General features: G+C 47.1%; 2 protein-coding genes and 1 long non-coding RNA gene across 8 annotated transcripts in view; 2 read left to right on the plus strand and 1 right to left on the minus strand.

Moving 5' to 3' along the window:
- The window catches only part of SACM1L (SAC1 like phosphatidylinositide phosphatase), a 62164-nt gene extending 59534 nt beyond the window's left edge, over positions 1-2630 (plus strand). Inside the window, 1 exon segment of the mRNA XM_020915942.2 lies at positions 778-2630. Within this exon segment, the coding sequence (XP_020771601.2) occupies positions 778-914 (137 nt within the window). The 3' untranslated portion in view covers positions 915-2630.
- Positions 2631-6970: 4340 nt separating this feature from the next.
- Positions 6971-22615, minus strand: part of SLC6A20 (solute carrier family 6 member 20) — a 50771-nt gene continuing 35126 nt past the window's right edge. Inside the window, exons 8-12 of one of the 3 annotated variants that reach the window (XR_011486261.1) lie at positions 15541-15745; positions 13504-13663; positions 12840-13005; positions 10199-10462; positions 6971-7337 (exon numbers count right to left, since the gene is read on the minus strand). Coding sequence is in view for 2 of the 3 variants with exons in the window: in XM_020915832.2 (XP_020771491.2) it covers positions 12567-13005; positions 13504-13663; positions 15541-15745 (804 nt within the window). In the remaining variant the exon portion in view is untranslated. Of the gene's footprint in view, positions 7338-9998; positions 10463-12168; positions 13006-13503; positions 13664-15540; positions 15746-22615 lie in introns of those variants that run through there. The other 2 variants (XM_020915833.2, XM_020915832.2) reach the window with 2 other exon arrangements.
- Positions 10459-22041, plus strand: LOC110152238 (uncharacterized). Of its 4 annotated transcripts, XR_011486263.1 has the most exons (4): positions 10459-11682; positions 13397-15046; positions 18191-18324; positions 18823-22041. It is a non-coding gene; the product is annotated as an uncharacterized lncRNA (long non-coding RNA). The 4 variants fall into 4 exon arrangements; XR_011486265.1 differs by lacking the exons at positions 18191-18324; positions 18823-22041 and adding an exon at positions 15563-15649 and having other exon boundaries at positions 13397-15471; XR_011486264.1 differs by lacking the exons at positions 18191-18324; positions 18823-22041 and adding an exon at positions 15264-15545.

Raw genomic sequence — 22615 nt, forward strand, 5'->3', positions numbered from 1 at the left:
AGTGAAGATGGACTGGATGCTGTGGATAGTAATCCCTGATGTCAGTTAGTTGTTGTAACATAATGATGTTTGTGGTGTTTAGATATGACAATGTTTGATTTCTAGCCACTACTTTGGTTTTTAGTGAAAGTCACTCAGTCGTGTCCGACTCTTTGCAACCCCATGGACTATACAGTGCATGGAATTCTCCAGCCCAGAATACCGAAGTGGGTAGCCTTGCCTGTCTCCAGGGGATCTTCCCAACCCTGGAATCGAACCTAGGTCTCCCACATTGCAGGCAGATTCTTTACCAGCTGAGCCACAAGGGAAGCCCAAGACTACTGGAGTGGGTTGCCATTTCCTCCTCCGGGGGATCTTCCTGACCCAGGGATCGAACCCAGCTCTCCTGCATTGCAGGTGGATTCTTTAATGTCTGAGGCACCAGGGAAGTGTAGTCAAGTGGTTCTCAAGTGTGGTCTCTCGACCAGCAGCATCAGCATAATCTGGGAACTTGTGAGAAATTCAGCTTCCGGGGCCCTGCTCCAGGCCTGCCAAAGCACAGAGGCTGGGGATGAGCCCAGCAGCTGACACTGTTTCCAGCCCTGAAGAAGATTCTCGAGCCAGCCAGAGTTTGAGAACCACTGGTTCAAACCTTAACTGAGAGGTTCTTATGTTTTTCCTTTGGATGTGTTTGTAAACTTTAATGCTGTCAAGATGTGCTAAACAGCTGAAAGCTAGAACTAGTGTCAATAAAATGACTTGTTATTTATCAGTTCTTTGTTTTTTTAAAATCAACAGGTGACACATGGACAGAAACCCTGGCCTATGTGCTCTTCTGGGGAGTCGCAAGCATTGGAACATTTTTTATTATTCTTTACAATGGCAAAGACTTTGTTGATGCTCCCAGATTGGTCCAAAAAGAAAAGATAGACTGAATTTGTGTCTGTGGAAAGCGGCTTGGCCTGGAAGATTCCATCATGCAGAACTGGAGTCTTTACTGACCCGCTTTCCACGGCAGCCGAGATCTTTGTAAATCGTTTATCCAGGAGCACATCTTGTTCTTGGGGGTGAGGGTGATGACTTAGAGTTGATCTGGTGTTACTGCCTTGATGATCTCTTTACTATATTGGGATAGTTATATTTATAATTTGAAGCTAATCTGTAATTATTAAAATGTAACTTGAATTCAACTCACAGGATGGAAGGAACCTATACATCGTCATTTTAATCAGCCATTGCAGAATGAGTAATATATTTAAAAAATCTAGCTTCTTCCCTCATTTGAAACAGTGAAATTATTTTTCTAGCTCAGTTTATTGTCACTGTAGAAGCAGTTGCTATTAGCAGGTTTACTTTTCCATATACCTTTGAACTTTTCTTAACAGTTTAACAGTAAGCTAACTCTAGTCTGTTCATAACGTGTAAATCTCCTACATAGAGATAGTTGGACAAAATCGTCCGTGACTACATAGTAGGAAAGAGGAGACCAGGGTCTGGTGCTCCTCTTGAGTTCTCGTTGGGCTGCCTTACGAGTTCAGTCAGCTTGAACTGCGCAGTTTAAGTGTGATGAAAAAAGTTCAGATACGCTCTATCTTTTGTAAAAGGTGTAAATGAAATCAGCGAATGTAAAGTCTGCTCCTCATGCTAGAGGTCCAAAGCCGCCGCGGTCTTGGGGATCGCCCCGGCGTGGGAAGCGCCCTCGCTCGGTCAGCTCCCTCCTGGCCCTCGCGCTTTCCTCGGGTCTGTCTGCGAGACACGCGGGGCCCTGAGCGCGTCTCCTGCCGGATTCCACGCTGCACTTGGAGGCAGCAGCTGCTTTTCCACGCACGGTAGTGTTGACACTTTTCACTCTGTAATTATTTTTGTTAGCTCTCAGTAAGTGTGTCTGAAATTTAGTGCTTCCAGGTAGTTATTGTTCTCCAAATCAAGGACCAACTTACAGCTTTAATTTATGTGCAGAAATAAACCTGAAGAATACGCTTTAGAAGCTGTGCATAGTTCTAATTAATAAGTCGGAAACTGTATATTGAAATTGTAATTATGAGGTTTAAAAACTAGAAAGTATCTAAGGTAGTGTAATTGCCACTATTTTACAATAGTTCGATTAAATACTGCTGCAATATTTGTGTTGTGCTTGAAAATATGTACAGGTTTTTTTTTTCCCAATGGTAATACCTTTTTTTGTCCTTAAATATCTCTAAAAAGCGCCTTGATTTTAACATCACCTTTTTTCCAACATTATCATTGATAAACATTAATAAGAGTTGTTGCTTTTAGAAACTCTAGAGGAAATAATAGCTGGAAAACCCTCTGTAGCTTAAAGTCAGTCGTTAACACTCACAATAGGGTGAGTAATTAGAACTGCCTACTCTTATCTTGTAAATAAGCATCATTTGTTCCAAAGAGGAAATTTCAAAACTCGGTTCATGTCTACTATGACATACTGGGCATTTCACGTTAAGAACTTATTTCAACAACCACGACAAAGACCAAATCTGAACTGCTGATGTTGCTGTTTTGCAGTGAATAGGCTAATGTTGGTGTGTTAGACCTTGAGGTGTCAATATTTCAGAAACCTGCAGTGATTTTATTCCTAAATTCATGTACTGTCTCATCTGTAAGTGAAAATAAAATGACATATTCTTTTCTAACTAATGTTGGTGTCATTCCTATACCTTGTCTTCAAAGGGATGTTCTTTTTTATTTCAGAATTTTAAGAATCATGCAAAGCAATGCACGGTCATCATTATCTTTAAAATACTATGTTCTTTGCCACATAGGCCTCTCCGTTTTGGCAGTTCGGTTCATCAAAGCCAGTAAGTCACATTCTTCTTTAACCTCGTCTCCGAAGTGTCCTCTCATCTCTCACGTGAGCCATATTCTCTGCGCTAGAAACAAGTCGCTGGGTCGGCGCACTCGGGGAGCGGACCACGCATGGGGCGGATACAGGGCGGGGGGCTCTCTGTGAGTCTGGTCGCATAGCCTGGAAGGAGGGAGCGATCCAAAGTTGTGATTCAGAGCTGGTGAGAATCAGGTGTTTGCTGTGCTGTGCCTTTGGGTCTTCTGCCCATTTCTGTTAGATTGCCTGTCCTTAAAGATTTGTTGGAATCCTTGTCTGTAGAGGAATTCTCTGTGGGTTATGTGTGCTGTATGTTTCTTCCAGTCTGTGACTTCTCCATTTTCTTGTGACTTTTGGTGGAAGAAGTGTGTGACTTCAGTGGTGTTGAGTTTACCAAAAATTCCCTCCCACCACTTGTGCCTGAGTAAGGCCACATGGCTCAACTCCAAGGGGATAATTTTGTCTTTTCACCTTTTAGGTATTTTTTCCTCTGCGTAAAGTAAGGAAGGGGTCTGTGTCCGTCCAGGTAGATCAGATTATGCTGAGGTAACAAATGAGCCACAGATCTCAAGGGCATAAAAAAAAACACGAAGGCTTATTTCTCACTGCTTCTGTGTATCCTTGAAGGGCCTGCTGCGGCTCTGCGACGTGCCGTCTGCTTTCTGGGGCCCAGTGACGGGACAGCTTCACATGGGAACATGACCAGTTGTCCTGGCAGGAAGGAAAGGGAGACATTTCCACCTGAAGGTGACAGCCCCTTCTGCTCACATTTCATTGGTTGGAGCAGGTCGCATGGCCAAACCTGAAGTGCCGGACAGAGGAGCACAGCCCGGGAGGGACTCTGTGCTGTGATCCGACACGCGGTCCAGTTTTCTTGTCCCGCGTGGTTCCTGAGAGCTACAGCACTGCCTCTGTAGGACTGCAGGCTCCCCGCACTGCCAGGGGCGTCGGGCTTCTGCACTGCCGAGAACGCATCCTCACTCCGACGCCTCTTGCAGGGTGGTCTGGCTCTGCCCTGAGCTCGGGGCCCCAGCTCCTCAGTCTGTGGGCCAGAGGATTCTCCTGAGGGTGTTTTGCAGTAACCCGAGTCCTGCTCATAGCTTTTTTTTTCTTTTCTATTTTGACAATAGGAATCTGAGATGAGAGCCATTTGCAGACATCAGATTAAAGTCAGTTGTCTCAGCTCTTGGGCTTGTCAGAGGTTTGAAAAGTGACTCCTAGAGAGGGGTAAGAAGTGTAAGTAAGTAAGTAAGAAGGGGCAAGAAAACGAAAGGTAGAGTGTGTGTAACACAGCAGCACCAGAATTTTTTGTCTGGGATTTTTTTTTTATTTACAGAGCATCCTGTGAAGCTGAATTTGGATAAGGTGCGCATGAGAGCAAGCACTTGGCCTTGGAGTTGAAAAGCGTGGGCTCTGATTTGTATTTGGACCTCACTTGAGGGTTGAAGTTGGTCTCTTCACAGTCTTTGATTCTCATCCACATGGCAGTTCCCTACGATCACCGTGCACACACACACCTGCTGAGAAGCCCAGGTAAGTCTACAGGCGGAAGGTCTTCCTCAAGGTCCAGCTCCCGTCCTCCGTGTTGGACATCATGCAGAGGCACCGTGAGTGGGGTTTCACTGCGGGGAGCAGACACTTAATGAGTTGTTGTGACATATGTATAATTGTCACCACAAATGCCCTGGTCCTGGCTGAGCTGGTTAGATGGCCTGTTTGTTCTTAGCACTTCCTTTCACCGATTATTCTGAGCATGACTGTCTTTCGTTTTTTTTTTAGCCCAAGGCCCAGGCATTCATCTTTCTTCATTCACCGTTTTCAGTGATGCATGCCTCTTGTGTATTTAGTTTTCTAGCTGTACAGAGCTACTGTGTCATCCATTAAAATATCATCTTACATTTTATGTCCTAAATTGATATCCTGTTAGTCGGGTTTAAGTGTAGACTCTGAGGTGAGAAGCAGAAAGTACAGGTCGTCAGTCGTGTCTAGGAGACCTGGAGATGTCCTTCTGTCTGAGCTTTTGGGAGCACACCTCCTCCTGGGTTCTTTACTCCACACTCTCACCCGCTGATGTCTCCTCCCAGCTTTATCCCTGTCCTGGCTTCCTATTGCTGGAAAGCAGTCTCACAGTGTTGTGAGTCAGGAGTCGCAGCCGGGTGTGAGCTCAGCTGGGTGACTCCTGTGATCCAGGGGGCGCTGACAGGGGTCTCTGAGCTGACAGAGGGGCTGGTCTCCCTGGCCCAGGTTGGTCTGGTTCGACACAAGGGAGGCCGGAAGGTGGATGCCACTGGTTCTGTTAGCTCAGCGCCTCCGCGTGGCCCTGCCGCCTTGGGGCGGCCCGAGTGAGGGGTCCAGTAATCCAGGTGGAGGCCTCTGTGGTCAAGCCTCTGACGTCAGGTTTCCTGGTCGGAGCACTCAGAAGCCCATTCAGAGGCCCGGGGAGGCACATAGACCCCCTCTGTGAGAAGGACGGAAAGGAAGCCGTGGCTGTGTCTGCAACACTGGGGTTTTTGTACCTCTCCACCCTAGGCCCTCTTCTCCACGTACACACTTGCCCCCAGTGATGCTGTTTAGACCCCTGGTTTTGAATAGCATTTTTGTACTGTGATTCCCAAAAATATACCTCTAGATTGGATCTTTCCCAAAGCCTAGATTCTGATGTTCAACTGCCTACCCCATATTCCCCCCTGATTCACAGTCGCCTCAAACTAAATGCAGTCTAGCAGAGGTTTTTTTTTTTTTTTTTTTCCTTTTTCCAGGACTCTTGATTTATATACTCTGTAGACCGGTTGGTTCCATGCCCAGCTTTCTCCATCTCAGAAAATGCCACCAGCATCCACCCAGTAAATGTGACATTATATCCCTCTCCTCCTTTCAACTATGCATCCCATCCATAAGCAAGTCTTGACAACTCTTCCCTCCAAAATACACTCAGATCCACCAGTTCCTCACATCAGTGTCCACACCAACCACCATCTCGCCCGTGGACTCACTAACCCCATGTATAGCCCCTGTGGTCCCTTCTCCACAGCCATGAGTAATCTTGCAGTGTCAGCTGGTTGACACAGGGTCCCATGTTAAGACCCTCGGGTGAGATTTTGCTGCTCTCTGAAGAAAATGAAACCTCATTGTCATGGCTGCCAGGACTCATCTGACCTCTGTAGGGAACCAAAAGGTCCCCTTCTGCTCCCTAAGCCCACCCACCTTCTCCCTCCTCCCCAGTCTAGCCGCAGGCCTCCTTTCTGCTGCTTCTCCCTGCGGGCCTTTGCACTGCTATTGCCTCTGCCTAGATGGACCTTCCAGCAATTCCAGTCACTACAGTTCATTCTTCTTGAAATCAGGCCCGCTTCTCCTCCTCAGCCACTTGATATTAGCATTGTTCCTCTCACACCGTCACTGGGCTTGTTTATTTCCTCCTTAGAAAAGATTGCAGTCTGTAATCGTATCATTTATTATCTATTACTGCTTCTCTTCCCTTCTAGAGTCTAAGAGCCATCAAGTCCAGGGACCAGAACTGTCCCTAGAACCTCCCCAGGGCTGGTTTTAACAGACTCCATGAAGGTGGATCCTGTGCAGGTGGGCAGTAGCCAAAGGACCCGAGATTCCCCTGAAGAGACCGGTCAGAAAGCTCTGGTTGAGAATTTCATATTTGTAGGTGTACTTTTTGCCTTAAAAGGACTTTTTAAACTGGTCACTCTTTTTCTTTCTTTCCCTGAATGTTCAGTAGAAAATGCTGGGTGAGTTCTTTTCCTCAGCTTTTCTGTCTATAAAGTGCAATAGCTGTAGTTTTTTATGTGCAATAACTTATAAAAAAAAATCTAACACAGTAGGCAACACAGCCTTTCCACCCCAGGACAGTTCTGAGGTCACACCCAGGCCTACTGAGTGGGTTCTCGTGGCCTCAGCCAACAAGGGATCCTGAGGTGGGCAGACTACCCAGGACCTCTCTCTCTCAGAAGGGTTGGAAAGATTCTGCAGCAATTCAGAAGAGCTCACATTCTGCTTAAATCCAGCACATTAGAATTTTTTCCCTGATTTTCCTTTGGGATGCTGGCCTTCCTGTTACCATGTGACTCTGTTCTCAGGTGATGGCCTTCACACACTACTGCACTGGTGTGGTCAGTGCATGTGAGGAAGCAAACAGAAGAGAGATCAGACAGATTCTCTGTTCCTTTATTTTCCTTTTTTTCCAAAATTAAGTAGTATTTTTACATAATGAGGGGAAAAATTTATGTTTAGAGATTTCAAAACTACATCCCATAAATGACCAAAAAGATCGAGAGAGATACTTGTTTAGGGTTTTATTATGACAGTGGCTAAAAACACAAATATTTCCCTACCTGATTTTTTAGCTCTAAGAGTTGGCATGTTCTTAGTGTGAGTAGAAAGCTCTCTGGAGTTCCTGTCTGGTCCTGATGTCATGGTACTGCTAAGGGTGTGGGGATGGAATGTGCCTTTCTTTCTCCAGCTTCTTGAAGGAGGGTGGACGGATGCCAAGATGACTACTTTGGTGCAGTCCCTAGAAAACAGCCAGGAAAGGCTTTTTTGAACCAGGACTTAGTGGTTCAAGAGGATGACTGTGAAATGTTCTGCTCTTCATGCAGTTCTCAGAAACCAGGATAATACTGAACCGAAACTGGAGACATTTTCATCTGGAGCACATTAGTCTATAATAATGGTTCTTCATGTGTTTGACTTTTGTGAGCAGAAATTATTTTGGAGAAGTGACTTTTCCATACAAGTGCTCAAAAGTGCTCTCAGACTTTTAAAGGTCACTTTTGATGTAAATGTGCCTGAATGTTTGACCCATTCCCCATCTCTCTCTAGGAGGGCACCAGTTCTCAGGTTGGCGGGTTCCAGGGGGTGGCCTGCGCACCAGGAGTGTTACGTGCACCCTGGGGGCTGGCAGGGACACCGTGGTGGAGGACCAGCGAGGTCCAGCCTCTGTGAGTGCGGTGCTGCCTGAGGACAGAATTTGGGTCTGCACTCCTAAGGGCCCTGGTGTTTGGGGCTGAGACGCCCAGCCGAGGAACATCCCCGAGAGGGGCGGCCTCTGTCCTAAGGGATCATGACTGAGGGCTGAGGTGGGGACCGAGCTGTAAGGCTATAGGAACAGACTCGGTGTTATTTACTGTCGAGTGTGCCCACTCTTCAGGCCTTGATAGCTGAGGGGTCTGGACACTGAAGAACCTCTGATGAGAAATCACAGGACTGACTAGATGTGGTATGTACATGCGTACATTTTAAAGCCAAGTGTTTTTTTTCCTATTACAGTTTATCACAGGATGGAGAATACAGTTCTGCGCCCTGCAGGACCATGCTGTTTGTCCATCCTGTGTGTGGAAGGCCCGAACTCCCAGGCCATCCTTCAGCCACCACCCTTCCCCCTTGGCGCCCTCAGGTCTGCTCTCTTGAGTCCGTTTGCATTGTTTTAGCTTCCACTTACGAGTGATGTCATGATATTTGTCTTTCTCTTTCTGACTTACATAGTATGATAATGTCTAGGTCCATCCCTGTTGCCCTAAATGGCATTATTTTGTTGTTCTTTATGGCTCAGTGATCTTCCATTGCATATACGTACCACACTTTTCTCCATTCATCTGTTGATGGACATTTAGGTTGTTACCATGTCTTGGCTATTGTGAATAGTGCTGCTAAGAACATAAGGGTGCATGTATCTTTTTGAATCCTAGTTTTGTCTGGATATATGCCCAGGAGTGGGATTGCTGGATCATACAGCAACTCTAGTTTTCTGAGGAACCCCCATATTGTCTTCCAGAGTGGTTGCACCAGTCTACATTCCCACCAAGAGTGTAGGAGGGTTCCCTTTTCTCCACACCCTCTCTAGCATTTGTTATTTGTAGACTTTTCAGTGATGGTCATTCTCACCAGTGTGATGTTTTAATTTGTAGTTTTTGATTTGCATTTCTCTAATAATTACTGATGTTGAGCATCTTTCTTGTGCATATTGGCCATCTGTACATTGTCTTTGGAGAACTGTCTGTTTAGGTCTTTTGCCCATTTTTGGATTAGGTTGCTTTATTATTGTTGAGTTGTATGAGCTATCTGTAAATTTTGGAAATTAAGCCCTTGTTAGTATGTTACTAACATACTATTTAGAAATATTTTCTCCCAGTCCATAGGTTGTCTTTTTGTTTTATGGTTTCCTTTTGCTGTGTAACAGCTTATATGTTTGATTAGGTCCTATTTATTTTTGCTTTTATCTCTATTGCCTTGGTAAACTAACCTAAGAAAATATTGGTATGGTTTTTGTCAAGAGAATGTTTTGCCTATGTTCTCTTCTGCAAGTGTTATATTTAATTAAGTCTTTAAGTCATTTGGGGTTTATTTTTGTATATGGGGTGAGGGTCTGTCCTAACTTCATTGATTTACATGTGACTCTCCAGCTTAGTCCACACCATCAAGCGGTCTTAAGAGAAAAGCCATCTCCAGCTGATGTCCCAGGTGAGTGTTTAACTGTCTTTAAAGATGTCTGTACAATCTACCCAAAGAACCTTCCTGTGCTTCACTGAGATCATGGGATTCAGGAATGTTAGAACAGGAAGGGACCCTCTCAAGTCAGGATGACCTTGACTGACTTACTGTTACAGGTAAAAAAGACAGCAGATGTTTGCACGGTGGACTAATGCCATGTCCTAAATATGGTTTCTTCACTTAAAAGAGGCTCTGTTTGAGACCAATCTTTCTATATGTTTTAGAAAAACTTATGTATGGTTAAGTAAATTAACACTGACTATAAGCTGTGGTCATGGTCTTTCCTACAGAGAGCTGGTCATAATGTCCAGATATTACCCTAGGCCTATGGGAACATTGGCTTCACTTTCATCCTTGCAGTGGCCCTGGCAGCTCATGAAGGCTCTGAGACACTGGGGTCTGGGGTTGTCTGTGGAGACGATTGGCCTTGGCCCCACGGAGAGACCGCAGGTGAGGGAGTCGTGACCTCCTGTGTGAGCCCTGGGCAAAGCCTCTTTCTTTATGGCCAGCCCATCCTCTCAGGGGAGGAGAACACAGTTGATGGCAGGTTCACCGTGACTGAAAATAGAACTTATTTTGCACTGATGATATTCAGATTTGTCATCTTAGGCACTGAAAACTCCTTTTACCAACTTCTCTACAAATGAATGCCCTCTAACGTTTTGAGATTTCTTCAGAAAAAAAAAAACCTGCTAAAATTTTATTTCATAAAAATTAAAGTCAGATTTCAGTTCACAGTGCACCCTGCTTGTTGGACTTTGCTGCCATCAAGCAGCCACCTTCCAGACTCGCCGTGGGAATCCTGCCTCTCTGGGGGAGGCGACGGGGACACAGGGCCGCCTGCTGGGCGGGACGGGGCTCCTCCTCAGGGAGTCACCTCCTCACCTTCCTGATCTGCGAGAAGACAGCGGACCGAGTGTGTCCAGAGTCAGGATTTCCAGTAGCAGCTATGCGCCCCCCTTTAGGTGAGCGGCCGGCGTTGGTCCCGGGGCACCCAGCTCAGGCCACGGGGGCTGTGTCGCCCCGCCTGAGGCAGCGTGTGATGAGTGTGCCCAGGGCCCCGAGCGGGATGCACATGGTGGAGGTGGCCACGAGCAGCCCGATGACGGCCAGGGCCTGGGGCGGGTAGTCCTTGGTCACCAGCTGACCCTGAGGAGAGAACCCGAGTGTCAGGAGACGCCCCGCTCCGCGCACAGTCACTAGGGACCCGCGGGGCAGACGCAGCCCCTGTGCCCTGAACACAAGCAGTGCGCTTGCTGTTGGGAGCGCCCTGTGGGGAGCGACCATGGGAATAAAAAAGGCTGGTGCTCAAGGCAGCAAAAGGTAGGGGCTCCCCCTGCCCAGGGCTGTCCTGCAGGGTTACCCCCACTGGCCCCGGGAATGTGGCCAGTGATGCCAGAGGGCTGGACTTTAAATTTTATTTAATGACTTCAAACCACCCCCATGTGCCTTGTTAGCTACTAAGTCCAGTAACACAGCTCTCGTCTCAAGAGGAGGGTTGATGGACTTAAGTCGGCAGAATTTGTGACGTTTCCTTAAATGCAAAATGGATGATAAACCAGTTGAGGCCCCAAAGCCAACAAATGCTGCCTTCTCACCAAGGAACCAGAGGATGCTCAAGCCAAGGAAGTCTGCTGTCAACCAAAGTACATACGGTGTGTAAACCAAAACGCCACGCCAAGTGTGGCTCTGGGAAGCAGCCCATGGACCTCTGCTGCTCTTTGTGTTTTACGTGACTCTCAGATACAGAAAAGGCTTTGACACACACGCTAAAAACGCTCCAGAAAGTAGTGAGAGGGAACCTTCCCCGACATAATAAAGGCTATAAACAACAAACCCACAGCAAACATTCTCGGTGAAAACCTGAAAGCATTTCCGCTTAGATCAGGAACAGGACCATTCTTATTCAACATAGTTCCCCCCACTACCTGTTTTGGGGGCTTTATGTGAAGTGCTGTCTTGTAGCCCTGCTTTGTATTTGTAGGTGAAGATACTAGTGTTCTCTTTTCCATGTAAACTGAATAAATTGCCCTCTCAAATTACTATTTCTATGACTTTATAACAGCCTCTTTCTCTCATAATCAGAGCAAAAGGGTATATTGTGTATGTTCAGTCTGTTGTTCTGAAATCGTTGAGTACACCCTCTTAATGACTTTGTTCCCCCTCTTTTTATTTACTCAGGAATTAGAAATTTTAAACATGTCCGATACTGGTAATAAAGAAGCTTGCAGAGTTCTAGCCAAACAGCTTGTACATCTAAGGAAACAGAAAGCAAGCACTTCGGCTCTGAGTTCACAAATCACTCCCATGTCCATACAAAAGGGATGAATTCCCAGATGACCATAGCAGGAACAGCGCCTACTACAAGAGTAAGTGGGAACCTTTATATCCATCACTTTATGACTTTTTCTGGGATGCTCACTTCTAACTTTCTGTATTGGAGAATAACTGGTTAACAATGTTGTGATAGTTTCAGAGGGACTCAGCCATACATGCATATGTATCCATTCTCGCCAGACTCCCTCCCATCCAGGCTGCCACATAACATGCAGCAGAGTTCCCTGTGCTATGCAGTAGTGGGTTTATTCAGTATCGTTTTGGAAGTCCCAGCCACAGGGATCAGAGAGGAAAAAGAAAGAAAAGGAATACAAACTGGAAAAGAAGGTAAAATATCACTGCTTTCTGTGTATAGTATGTCATCTGCAAAACCTAAAGAGGCCACCAGAAAACTACTGGTGCTAATCAGTGAATTTGGTAAAGTTGCAGGATACAAAATTAATGCACAGAAATCTCTTGCATTCCTATACACTAACAAAAGATCAGAAAGAGAAATTAAGGAAACAATTCCATTTACCATCACAACAAAAAGAATAAAATACCTAGGAATAAACCTACCTAAGGAGGCAAAAGACCTGTACTCAGAAAACTATAAAACACTGATGAAAGAAATCAAAGATGACACAGACAGATAAAGAGATCTACTGTGTTTTCTTGGACTGAAAGACTCTATACTGTGAAAATGACTATACTACCCAAAGCAGTCCACAGATACATGGCAATCCCTATCAAACTACCAAGGACATTTTCACAGCATTAGAACAAAACATTCCACACTTTATATGGAAACAAAAAAGACTCGGATTTCACAAATATTAGAGAAATGAGGTCTACAATGAGGTATCAGCAGGAGAGGGGGATGGAATGAACTGGGAGATTGGAATTGACATATGTAACATGGTGTATAAATAGATAACTAGTGAGAACCTGCTCTGTAGCACAGGGAACTCTGCTCAGAGCTCTGTGGTGACCTAAATGGGGAGAAAGTGTAAAAAAAAAATGGACATAAGTCTGGCTGATTCACTCTGTGACGCAGCAGGAGCAAACGCAACATAGTCAAGCAACCATACTCCAATAAAAGCTGAGGAAAGCAAGGAGCTGGATGATGGTTCCCATTGTGACAAACAACTGCCCCTGTTCTGGAGAGGCACTTGGTTTCAGAAAGCGAGACCCCCGAGACGGCAGATACCTGGGCGGCGTCCCAGGCCTGGTACTGCAGGGTCCCTGTGATGATGTAGTCGCTCAGGTAGAAGATGAAGAGGCTGATGATAAGCAGAGGGCTCACGCCGCCCCACATGACCTTCCAGTACCAGTTCAGGGCGCGTCCGGTCATGGCCTTGAACTCGCTTTCAAATCTGATGGGAGAGTGGGGAGAGAAAGTCTGGATTACCGTGCTCTTGGAGGCAGGCGGTCCAGGCCACGGAGCCCTCTGTGCGTAGGAAACTGCTGTGCCTGGCACCAGTGGTGCTTGGACACGGCCCTGGGGCCGGCCTCCAAGTGGAGGCCACTAATGCAGACAGGCAGGGCAGCGCCCAGCGCTGGCGGGCACAGAGGGCCTGGTGAGACTCCCGTGAAGCCGGCCTCAGCCCCGGGGGCCCCGAGGGCAGCCCTGCTGTCTGTCAGCAGCTGCAGTGCCTGCAGCCCACCACTGTGATCTCCATCCTGTCTGCGAGCGCGCTCTCTGTCTCTTATAACTTGACTCTTTTACCTGAATTTATAAATAGCATGATAGTATCTGTCTTACAGTAGACTGGAGACTTCTCCGGGATTCTGAAAACTACACTGGAGAAAGTGCTGGGAGCGTGGCCTTCGTGGGTGCATCTCCCGCGCCGTTGTCAGGCGGCGCCTCCTACCTGCTCAGTCCGTACACGTAGCACAGGGCAACCGTTTCCACCAGGACGATGAGCAGCAGGGACAGTGTGGCAGCGTAGTCGTTGAAGATGTCGAACCAGTAGCTGCCGGCCTCCATGGTGAACACCATGCCGATGGCGCAGTTGGTGAGGCACACCAGACCTGGGACCACAAGACCCCTGCTCACCCACCTGCGACCGCACCTATTCACCCAGCTTCCCGTGGGGCCGAGGCGGCGGGAGGCGTGTCAGTAGGACTTCTGACGCTCGTTCACGGAGGGGTTTAGCAGCGGACACCCGACTCAGTGTGAAAGGTAAAACTGGGGGCACTGCTGTCTAAGTGATGTCACCCGGGCTGTTGGTCTGCTTATGTTGTTTATCCCAACAACTCCAGCTTGTGGGAGGTGAATTGGGGGGAGGAGAGTTGAGCTGCAGGACCCCCAGTGGAGGACTGACATCTGACCCGAAGAGAGAGGGGTAGGGAGGGAGAGAGGAAACAAATGCTGACCCAGATCCCACGGCGCCTTTGGCATTTGTCCCCCGCTGGCTCCTGAAGGCTGTGAGTCAGGTAGCAGGAGCCGAGCCCCCTTTTATAGGGTGGGGGGGAGCCACGGCTCAGCGATGTCGGGTAACTTTCCCAACATCACACAGCACGACAAGAAGCAGTGATGGAATTCGGACACCCCCCCCAAAACAAGTATGAGACCCTAACGCTCCCCCCTTCGCTGTCCACTGCCACCCGCCATGAGCCCCGTGAGGGGAGAGCAGGCTGTGAGCCGTCAGGGACCTGTAGGCACACAGTGCTGGCTCCTGAGAGGAGAGACGCTGGCAGGCGCTGACGGGAGCAGGGTTGGACTGGGGCTGGAGGGCTGTTGTGCATGTGTTGGAATGGTGTCATCAGAGGCAGGGCTTGGGGGTTCCTCCAGACACTGTGGGTTGGAGTGGAGCAGGTGGGTGGTGGAGTGAAGTGGAGAGGCATGCTTGTCCACCAAGAGCAGAATGGGCAGATACGTTGTGTATGGGCTATCAGTGGATTTTTTCACAGACAGAAGAGAGATAGATGATTGCCACTTGCCACCAGAGTGTATGGATGTGAGAGCTGGACTACAAGGAAAGCTGAGCACTGAAGAATTGATGCTTCTGAACTGTGGTGTTGGAGAAGACTCTTGAGAGTCCCTTGGACTGCAAGGAGATCCAACCAGTCCATCCTAAAGGAGATCAGTCCTGGGTGTTCATTGGCAGGACTGATGCTGAAGCTGAAACTCCAATACTTTGGCCACCTGATGAGAAGAGCTGACTCACTAGAAAAGACCCTGATGCTGGGAAAGATTGAAGGCAGGAGGAGAAGGGGACGACAGAGGATGAGATGGTTGGATGGCATCACCTGACTCAATGGAGATGAGTTTGAGTAAACTCCAGGAGTTGGTGATGGACAGGGAAGCCAGGCGTGCTGCAGTCCAATGGGGTCACAAAGAGTCGACTGAACTGAACTGAACCAGAGTGGATTTCACAGACTGAGCTTGAATGACGGCCACAGACAGACAGGGTAAGTACAGTGTGACTTAACTGATGTGCAGTTTGAGAGCAGGAACAACCTCAGATGGTAGCGTTCAGAGCAGAGGTGGCTGCTGGGGCAGGGGCGTGCTGACTGGACAGCAGCGGGAGGGGGCTCTTGGGTGAGAGAGAGGCTCTGTACCTTGACTCGGTGGTGGTTCACTGAGAGTGTGTTTAAGAAATGTACAAATTGTCATGGTTATTCTTAGGTCAGCACAGACAATAAAGCAGGCTCTCTGAATGCCTGGAGAGCTTGGAGGGCCATGTTGGGGAATCTGGCCTTTGCTGAAGGTTGGGGTGACCACCTGACTTCCCCATGATGTGGAGGACCAGATGTGGGGTGAATTACATACCCAGAGTGCCTGAGAGCGCCATGGCAGGACTCCCAAGAGTATGCAGCCGTGACTCGGGGAGTAGGTGAGTCCTCAGGACAGAGCCTCTGCTCGGCTGCCCACGCCCCACCACCTTGGTGCCTGGCCCACTCACCGGAGATGGCCTCCTTGGGCAGGTAGCTGGAGATGAGCTTGCTGTCCATCAGCGGGGTGAGGATGGCGGCCGTGTTGCCCAGCATGCTCCCAACGCCCAGCAGCAGCAGCATGAAGAAGTAGAGCACGGACCACAGCTGGGACACCTCCATGTTCTTAATGGCCTCCGTGTAGACGATGAAAGCCAGGCCAGTGCCTTGAACAGCCTGTGTGAGGTAGGAACACACAGTTACACACCCAGGGAAGTTAGGACTCCCTCAGCACAGCCACTGCTGAGGTGCTTGGGGCACCTTTAAATCAGCGAGGAGATCCCACATTCTGAGGTTGCATCCTCCATCTACACGCCAGCACCTGAGGTTGCCCTGGGCTAGAGAGAAATGTCACTTGCCAAGACCTCACACCTGACTCTTAACTACTTCAAACACTGAGTGGACTCTTTCTACCCAAACTTACATCATTCTCTACTAATAAAGCATTAACAGCTTGGAATTATTGTTGCTTCCTAATCAGGACTGAGGAGGTGACGGCACAGCTGAGAAGACACAAGAGCATACAGAAGCAGGTGAAGAAAAATCACTGCAGGCGTTATGTAAAGATGAATCCAGTTCCTATTGAACTCAAACATGACACAGTAAACTACGATACTGCAAGAGATTAAAAACATATATATGGAATTTAGAAAGATGGTAACGATAACCCTATATGCAAAACAGAAAAAGAGACTCAGATGTATAGAACAGACTTGTGGACTCTGGGAGAAGGCGAGGGTGGGATTTTTCAAGAGAACAGCATTGAAACATGTATATTATCTAGGGTGAAACAGATCACCAGCCCAGGTTGGGTGCATGAGACAAGTGCTCGGGCCTGGTGCACTGGGAAGACCCAGAGGGATCGGGTGGAGAGGGAGGTGGGAGGGGGGACCGGGATGGGGAATACATGTAAATCCATGGCTAATTCATTTCAATGTATGACAAAAACTACTGTAATGATGTAAAGTAATTAGCCTCCAACTAATAAAAATAAATGGAAAAAAAAATTTATATAATACATTAAAAAAAAAAAAAAGTATCCTTTTTGAAATCAGGCTTAACTGATTAAGCCTAGGGTATATCCTAGCACCTGAGGTGCCTGGGATTCCTTGATGGAAAGTCATGAGTTCCTGTGAGGAAGGTAGGAGCTGACAGCTTTCCAAGGAGACCTGTAGTTCCTGGTATCCCCTAGATGGGAACCCAGTCTGTATTTCCAAATGAGCCTTCCTGCAGATACACCAGACCTCCCACAGCTAAAGGATGGTGAATCCCGGGGCAGAGCAAGTTAGAAAGTCACCCAGTCTTCATGGCTCCTGGAGCAGAGGTCCCTTTTCCCTCCTCCTTAGAATTCGTGAACTACATAACACTGGTGCAGGGCTTGGAATTGGTTTAGAACTTCATGGGGAGAGGAAAATGAGGCCCACCTTGGGTGTCTATTCAGGCACTCTCGATGTAACGGACATCCCAGGGACAAGGCTTTTTCCCAGACTCCGGTTGCCCTGGTGAGCAGAGTGGGGGTGAAGAAGTGCTGCCTCCTTGTGGCCGTTTCCACGAACAGCAGCCTGGAACGCTATCCTTCTGGGTACCTAATGTGCACAAGGCTCGAGGGGCTGTGAGGGACGAAAACGTTGGCTAGGGCCAACTGGGGACAAGCCTGCGCCAAAGCGTGAAGAAGGGTGAACGTGTGTTTTTCTTTTTAAAGCCCCTGAAAAGTGCCCAGTATCTCCAGTGCTTAGAGAAAGGCAGGTGAAATCTACAATGAAGTATTCCTGGCACCTGTCATCAAAGAGACGACACAGATGGGGAGGGTGTGGAGAAAAGTGACTGAAGGAAGGTACCTGTGGAAAGCGGAGTGGCTCACAGCCAGAATGCAGAGAAGTGACGAGGCCCTTAGGAAAGGAAAGGTGCAGCTCCCTAAAGCTCCAGCCATCCCACCCCTGCTTGCATGTGGGGAGAGGAAACCATCGTTCGAAACACACACGTACACACTCCATTGACCTTTGCCCATCCACCTGCAGGGGGCAAGGCATGGAAACTGCGAAAATGCCTGGCGACAGAAGAAAGGGTAAAGACGACAGGCCTCATATAAACAACGGACTGCTACTCAGACAGAAAAGCGAATGACAGCACAGGCCTGACGCCAGTGTGGACGGACCCGGACAGGATCTTACTACCTAAAGTAGGTCAGACAGAGAGCCCAAGCACACATGGTACCACTTACAGGTGGACACTCTGAAAGAATGGAACTAACACACCAAGGAAATGGAAACAGCCAGCTTCAGGAAAGAAACTCTGTTTCTAACACGGCTAATGTGGAGGGTGGAGAGGGGAATGAGGAGGTGGGATTCACCGGTACTCAGTGAGGTGTGTGTGTGTGTGTATATATATATGTTATGTATATATCTGTATCTTAAATAGACAGTAAACGAGGGCCTACTGTAGTGCCGGGATAACTACTCACTCACAATTACTATCACCCAAAATCCAAAGATAATATGGTCCTTGTATATGTGATACTGAGTCTAGTTACTGATGATCTCAACATGGCACTGTTAGTTAATCGTACTCTAGGAGATGATGATAAGTGAATTACTTTAGAAATACCTCCTCTTTTCCATTCAGGAATACACAATTCAAGATGGGGTCATATCCTGGAACCAGAAGTGGCCATGACTCCTCAAAAAAAAGTCGATTCCCCTAAGTGGGGAGAAAGTTGACAACTTTCCATGGAGGCCACAGCAGACCTTAAGTGCTTGGTAAGCCCTGGATGGGATCCAATCAGATGAGCCTTCCTGCAGGTACACCAAACTTCCTATGGCTAAAGAGTGGTGTATCCCAGGGCAGAGTGAGTTAAAAACTCACCCAGTCTTCTGGAGCAGAGGTACTTTGACCTCTTTCTTAAGAGTTCCGCATGCCACTGGTGCAGGCCTTGGAATCGGTCTAGAACTTCCAAGGGGCAAAGAGAAATGACACCCACCTTGGGTGTCTCTTCTGGCTCTCTTGACCTGATTGACATCCCAGGAGCAAGGCTTTCTCCCAGACCCTGGTTGCCTGGGAGACCAGAGTGGGGATGAAGTAGTGCAGCTGCCTTTATGAACGGCAGCCTCCAGGGGCTGTGAGTGGCCACAGCTCCCAAGAAATCTACTGCAGGAGGTGAGCCCATAAAAAGTCAACTGGGACAAAGTGGCGATAAGCCAGCATCAAAGGGTGAAGTAGAGTGAACTTGTGTGGTTTTTTTTTTTTTTCTTTTTTAGGTCCCTGAAAAGATGCCCAGTATCTCCAGTGCTTAAGAGAGAGGCAGGTGAAATCTCAAATGAAGTATCTTCTGGCACCTGTCCTCAAAGAGACGACACAGAATATCTGATGGGGAGGGTGTGGAGAAAAGTGACTCCGAGGAAGGTATTTGTGGAAAGCTGAGTGGCTCACAGCCAGTATGCAGAGAAGTGACGAGGTCCTTAGGAAAGGAAAGGTGCAGCTCCCTAAAGCTCCGGCAGTCCCACTCCTGCTTGCATGTGGGGAAAGAAAACCATCGTTCGAAACACACACGTACACGCTCATTTGGCCTTTGCCCATCTTACCTGCAACAGGCAAAGCACGGAAACTATGAAAATGCCCGGCAACAGAAGAAAGGGTAAAGAAGACGGGCCTCACATAAACAACAGACTGCTACTCAGGCAGAAAAAAACCAAGCACACATGATATCACATATACATGGACACCCAGATAGCACTGAACTCACACACCAAAAAAATGTCAAACTGTTTTCAAAGGGGCAAGATGGGGAGGGTGGAGAGGGAAACTACAAGCTCGGGGTTCACAGCTCCACACCGATACACATGTATTTGTATATATATTTAAGATAGATGATTTAGGAGACCCTACAGTGGAACACAGACAACTCTTTTCACTCTGCAAATAACTGTCCCAAAGAATCCAAGCAACAGTCATTCCATGTACATTTGAACCTGAGTCCAGTTCCCATTCAACTCATACACGATTCTGTATATTAACCATAATCCAGGAGAAAATAAAACTTGACTTCACTTTAGAGATGCCTCCTCTTTTCTGTTCAGGCCTGGCTGGGCTGGGCTGGGGTCATACCTTGGAGCCCTGAGGTAGCTTGGATCTCAAGTTTGACAGTGGTTGTTTCTAGGATCAACCACCTTAAAACCTACGTTGAGAGTGAAGTCACTCAGTCGTGTCCGACTCTTTGCAACCCTGTGGACTGTAAAACCTATGTTTCTGGGTGCTTAATAAGCAAAAGGCTTGAAGGGTGTGAAAGACCACAGCTCTCATGAAGTTCTGTAGGAGGTCACGGAAGAAAAATTCATAGAAGAGTCTGCTTGCCACATGCCAATTTCAAAAGGAGAAAGTTCACTTAACCTGTGTTTTTCTTTTTAAAGCAGCTGAGAAGATGCTCAGCATCTCCACTGCTTAGAGAAATGCAAATGAAATCTACAACAAGGTATCTCTGACACAAATCATCAAAAATCCTACAAACAATACATGATGGAGAGGGCCTGGAGAAAAGGTACCCTGAGCAAGGTATTTGTAGAAAGCTAAATTGCTCAGAGCCAGTATAGAGAGAAGTAGAGAAGCTATTTGAGAAAAAACTACAGCTCTGTACATTTGGCCATGCACTCCTACTTTTATGTCCAAAGAGAAGATCAGCAGTGAAAAATCACACACTCCCTCCCTTGGCCTTTTCCCATCTACCTACAACGGGCAAGGCATGCAAGCTATTGTCCAGCGATAGTAGAACAAACAAAGATGATGTATGTATACACCTTATACAAAGAAGACACCATGTGTACAACAGACTATTACTCAGAAAACCAAATTGCAACACACCATTGACAACAGTATGCATGGACCCAGAGAAGACCTCACTAACTCAAGTAGGTCAGACAGAGGAAGACCAAGCTGATGATATCACTTCTAGGTGGAAACTAGAACCAAACTGAAATAATTGACAGGGAAATGTAAACACTCACCCTCAGACAAAAAATTCAGAGTTTCTGGTGGAGCATGATGGCGAGGTTGGAGAGAAAAATAATGAGGTTACCCTGAACTGGTACACGCTAATGTAAATAGACAATTAATGAGGCCCTACTGCATAGCACAGACAACTCTACTCACTCTACAAACACTGTCACAAGAGAATCAAAAGAAAAATCGGTCCTTGTACTGAACTCAAAGACAGTACTGTAAATTGAGCATACTCCAGGAGAGAATAAAAATTCAATGTAAGAACGCTGCCTCTGTTTCACTCAGGCCTAAGTGATTCTGGTTGGGCTCATCTCATGGAATGCCGAGGTGGCTTGGATCCCTATTTTGACAGTCATGAGCCCCGGTGACCGAGGGGAGAATGGGACAGCCAGCATACAAGCCACTTGGACCTGTAGCGCCTGCTTGCCGGGAGCCAACACACGAGACCCTACCCCTAAAAAGGCCATAAGGGAGAAAACCTGACGGGCAAGGCGGATCAGGTTTTCAGGGGTTTCGAAAAGCTGCCCCCGGCGCTCACCTTAAAGATGATATCTGTCTTTCTGATGCCTGCCTCAATGGACTACTCCCTAATTTCTGTGACACAGGCAGAAGGCCTTCCCCTATCTCTTCCCAAATAAGAATAATTTAGAACTTTAATCAATAAGTTTCCCAGGTGGTGGTATTTTATGAGATTATTCAGGGTGAAAGGAGTGTTTTAATTTAAACTCCTTTGCTGGTAGTTTGTTAGCCAAACGCATTTATGCCCTTGGTACTAATATGCATGATGCTTATAATATCCTAATCATAAAATAGCATAAAGAACCTGATTATATAAAAGCCCTAATAGATATAGAGCCCTTTTAAGGGGTAAAGGAGTCCTATTAGAAAACATAAGAAAAATTATTCTATAGGTGGTTATTGGGTTGTGATTTGCTTGCTGTGTTTTTGCTTGCTGTATTTTTGCCTTTAATGTGCTAAGGTTGTGTTATAAAAACCATTGTTAGTATAGTTAAAGATCTAGAGAAATAAGAACTTAGCCCTAGTGTGGTTGTTAATTGTCAGTCAGGAGTGCTAGGCAGAAGCTGTCTCACCAAAGTCGCATAGTCAGTATGGGGTAAACTTCTTAGATAAATGCAACTGACTTTTGCAGAAAGATTAATTTTTGTATTAACAAGAATATAATTCTACTCTGTACTATTTCCCTATGACACTGTTACCTTTCAGTTAAGGTCACCATAAAAACGGAAAATAGGTTTACAATCACCTGACCTGCATAAAATGTTAATAGCCCCAAGGCCAGAAGATCATGTGCTAAGAATTACTATAGAATTAGAAAGCAAAAAAATCCTGCTTTTCCTAAAAATCAAAATGATGTAATGCTAATCCTGTGTAATCATGAGTAAGCATCTTGTACCTTGAAAACGTTCTGTGAAAGGGTATAAAACCGGTTGTCAAAAAGTAAAACACAGACTTGGCCCTATCAAGGCTGGTCTCACGTGTCTTCTCTCTCTCGCCGACGCCGTTCATCCTGAGGGTACCCCCTGGATCCTGCTGAGGCTGGACCCCGGCACCTGCTCTCCTCTGGATGGGACCCTGATCTCTAAATATAGTCGAGCCATTCTACAGTAAACCATGAGCCATCCTACAGGTAAACCAAGTCTCATACAGCTAAAGGGTGGTGGACTTCCTGGGCAAGGAGAGCAAGCCCCCCGGTCTTCATGGCTTCTGGTGAATAGGTACCTCTAGCCTCTTTCCTTACAGTCCCTCAGTTGCATACCACCAGCGCAGGTGTTGGGATCTGCCTAGAAGTTCACGGAGCTAGGAGAAATGAGACACAAGCCCTTGGGTGTCTGTTAGGGCGCTTTCCACCTGATTGACAAGCAAGGAACAGGCAGTTCTCCAGACTCTGGTACCTAGGTTACCAGAGAGCTGACGCAGAAGTGCTGCCGCCTTGTGGCCGTTTTTAGGAGCAACAGCCTTAAAACCCTGTGCTTCTGGGTCCTTAATATGCAAAAAGGCTTCAGGGGCTGTGAAAGACCACATAGCTCTCAAGAAATT

The sequence above is a fragment of the Odocoileus virginianus genome, unplaced genomic scaffold, assembly GCF_023699985.2.
Source record: "Odocoileus virginianus isolate 20LAN1187 ecotype Illinois unplaced genomic scaffold, Ovbor_1.2 Unplaced_Contig_2, whole genome shotgun sequence".
NCBI lineage: Eukaryota > Metazoa > Chordata > Mammalia > Artiodactyla > Cervidae > Odocoileus > Odocoileus virginianus.